General features: G+C 51.5%; 1 protein-coding gene across 2 annotated transcripts in view; it reads right to left on the bottom strand.

Moving 5' to 3' along the window:
• Catsper3 (cation channel sperm associated 3) overlaps positions 1 to 2,359 on the bottom strand; it is a 24,228-nt gene that overhangs the window by 1,023 nt on the left and 20,846 nt on the right. For both annotated transcript variants that reach the window (XM_005355255.3, XM_026783079.1), the window contains 3 exons: positions 1,524 to 1,664; positions 1,103 to 1,222; positions 199 to 353 (listed from right to left, as the gene is read on the bottom strand). In XM_005355255.3, coding sequence (XP_005355312.1) covers positions 199 to 353; positions 1,103 to 1,222; positions 1,524 to 1,664 — 416 coding nt within the window. The remainder of the gene's footprint in view (positions 1 to 198; positions 354 to 1,102; positions 1,223 to 1,523; positions 1,665 to 2,359) is intronic.

The following is a 2,359-nucleotide window of genomic DNA, read 5'->3' as shown; positions in this document are numbered from 1 at the left end:
GAGAGTTGGGAGGGCCAGCAGAGCAGAGCCCCTTCCAACACACAGCAGCCCAAGCACCCAGGCATACATGGGATCCTGCACTCTCAGGGAGGAACTCTGTGTACCCACCCACCATGCACCTTGGTTACAAACCCTTCCATCTCCTGGGGTCTACAATATGCCCTGGCATTGAAGAAGCCATGGGGACCAGTCACTCACTTGTTAAGAGTATTGTCCTGGTTGTCCAGAGTGGACAAGTAGACATTGACGAAGGGGAGGCTAGTACCAAAATCATCCAGGACCATGGGATCCGTGTGCCGTAGGGTCTTCTTGAATTCCTCCACCAGCTCCGTGAAGGTCTTGCCGCCGGTTTTCTAGAGAGGAAAGCAATGAGAGACCAAGGACAAGAGCAGCCAAGCTACAGAGACCTGATAACCCTTGTGGACCCCAAGAGTCCCAAGTTCATCCTGACCACTGAGCCCAGAGCCTGTGAGAATGAAACAGTCTCATGGACCACCATCCCTGGTGTGAGGCCAAAGGTCCAAAGGAACAAGAGAATGTCTAAGGGTGATTCTGTGTGGCCTCCTCCAACCCTGAACAAACCTTGGGCATGAGAGACTGGCAGGTCTACCCCAGAAAAGAGACACTCTGACAGACGAAAGACCCAGTAGGGCCCCCAAGTTAGACCAAGAGCATCAGACAGAAGAGTGCAGCCTACAAGGTGGTGCCATGCTTGGCTGACTCTTGACATTGTGCTTACTCTTGTCCTGATTCAAGGAACATGGGGGGAGGGGGAGATATGAGATTGAGTGACACCCTGGCCGAGCGTCCCATGCTCACCCACACAGTGGCCTGGGGTTGAGCTGCCTGATACCAGAGGAACCTCAGTGAGAAGCTCCAGCACAAAGGACCCCACAGTGGGGAGCCATCCACCAAGGATCCACATTGTTCCGGGAAATACACACACAGAAAGAAAGGCAGGGCTCTTGTGGCTGCAGGGGAAGAGGCCTGTCTTACCCAAAACCACACGTGCCTGAGACCACCTGACCTCTACTTGAGTGCAAAGCCCTTCCTCCTAGCCAATCCTCTGTCCGTCTGTCATTTCTCCGGTGTGGCCACCTACCTTGGTGGTTATCAGCCTGTTGACCTCCTCCTGCTGGCGCCTCAGGATCACTTGCTTCTCCTCCAGAAGTGTCACGTGCCTCTCCACCATCAGCTCCCGCTGGAACTTTTTGATGGAGTCCTAGCAGGCAGAACAGATAAGTCAAGACCACGGTGTCTCTTCTGCAGCTCTCCGTTCCCAGCCTTTCTCTGCCTAGCTTGCCCTGAACCCAACTCCACCGGCCTGCCTGTCCCATCGTGAAGTGGTGAACTCAGGGAGAAGAGGTGCACATGAGAGGGGTCACCTGGCTACCCCCACATCACTTCATAAGAAACACGAGTTCAGCATGCCCAAGACACCTGGCCCATACCTCTACCTGCCATACCTAACCTGAGCAATGCACACGCACACACGCTCGCACATTCTACAGGCACAGACTCACCTCTGTGTGCATGATCATCACACCTACAAACATGTTGAGGAAGATGAAGGAAGCAAGCAGGATAAAGAGGATGGTGAAGGCCCGGCTAATAGTAAACTTCCTCTGGTCCAGCTGCTCCTGCAGATTTGTCCAGCCATCAACCTGGTCAGGCAAGGCAGGGTATACTGAGCACCGAGACCCAGCAGGGTAGGTTTCCATGTCACCTATGCCAGAGGAGCGCCAGACCCACTGAGGTGGTTGCCAGCTCCATCTCCACATCAGTCCTTGGCCCCTCCCCATCCACTGGCTGTCAGCTACACATAGAAATGTAGGAACTGGGTGGTGGTGGCGCATGCCTTTAATCCCAGCACTTGGGAGGCAGAAGCAGGCGGATCTCTGTAAATTCCAGAGCTAGTTCCAGGACAGACTCCAAAGCTACAGAGAAACCTTGTCTCGAAAAAAAAAGAAAGAAAGAAAGAAGAAAGAAAGAAAGAAAGAAAGAAAGAAAGAAAGAAAGAAAGAAAGAAGAAAGAAAAAAGAAATGCAGGGTACCACTAGTTGGAAGCCAATGTGCTTAAGAGAGTCTCTTGTCTCAAGATCTCCCATTTTCTCCTAAAATGTACAGTCTATTTCCAGGCCCATTCTTGGAAAAAATAAAAGCAAAACAATTTTTTTAAAAAAAATGCCACTCTGGGCTGGAGAGATGGCTCAGAGGTTAAGAGCATTGTCTGCTCTTCCAAAGGTCCTGAGTTCAATTCCCAGCAACCACATGGTGGCTTACAACCATCTGTAACGGGGTCTGGTGCCCTCTTCTGGCCTGCAGGCATATATACACTGACATAATATTGTATAATAAA

This window comes from Microtus ochrogaster, chromosome 16 (assembly GCF_000317375.1).
Source record: "Microtus ochrogaster isolate Prairie Vole_2 chromosome 16, MicOch1.0, whole genome shotgun sequence".
Lineage (NCBI taxonomy): Eukaryota > Metazoa > Chordata > Mammalia > Rodentia > Cricetidae > Microtus > Microtus ochrogaster.
The sequence above is the reverse complement of the archived record's forward strand: the minus strand, read 5'-3'. Positions and strand labels throughout refer to the sequence as shown.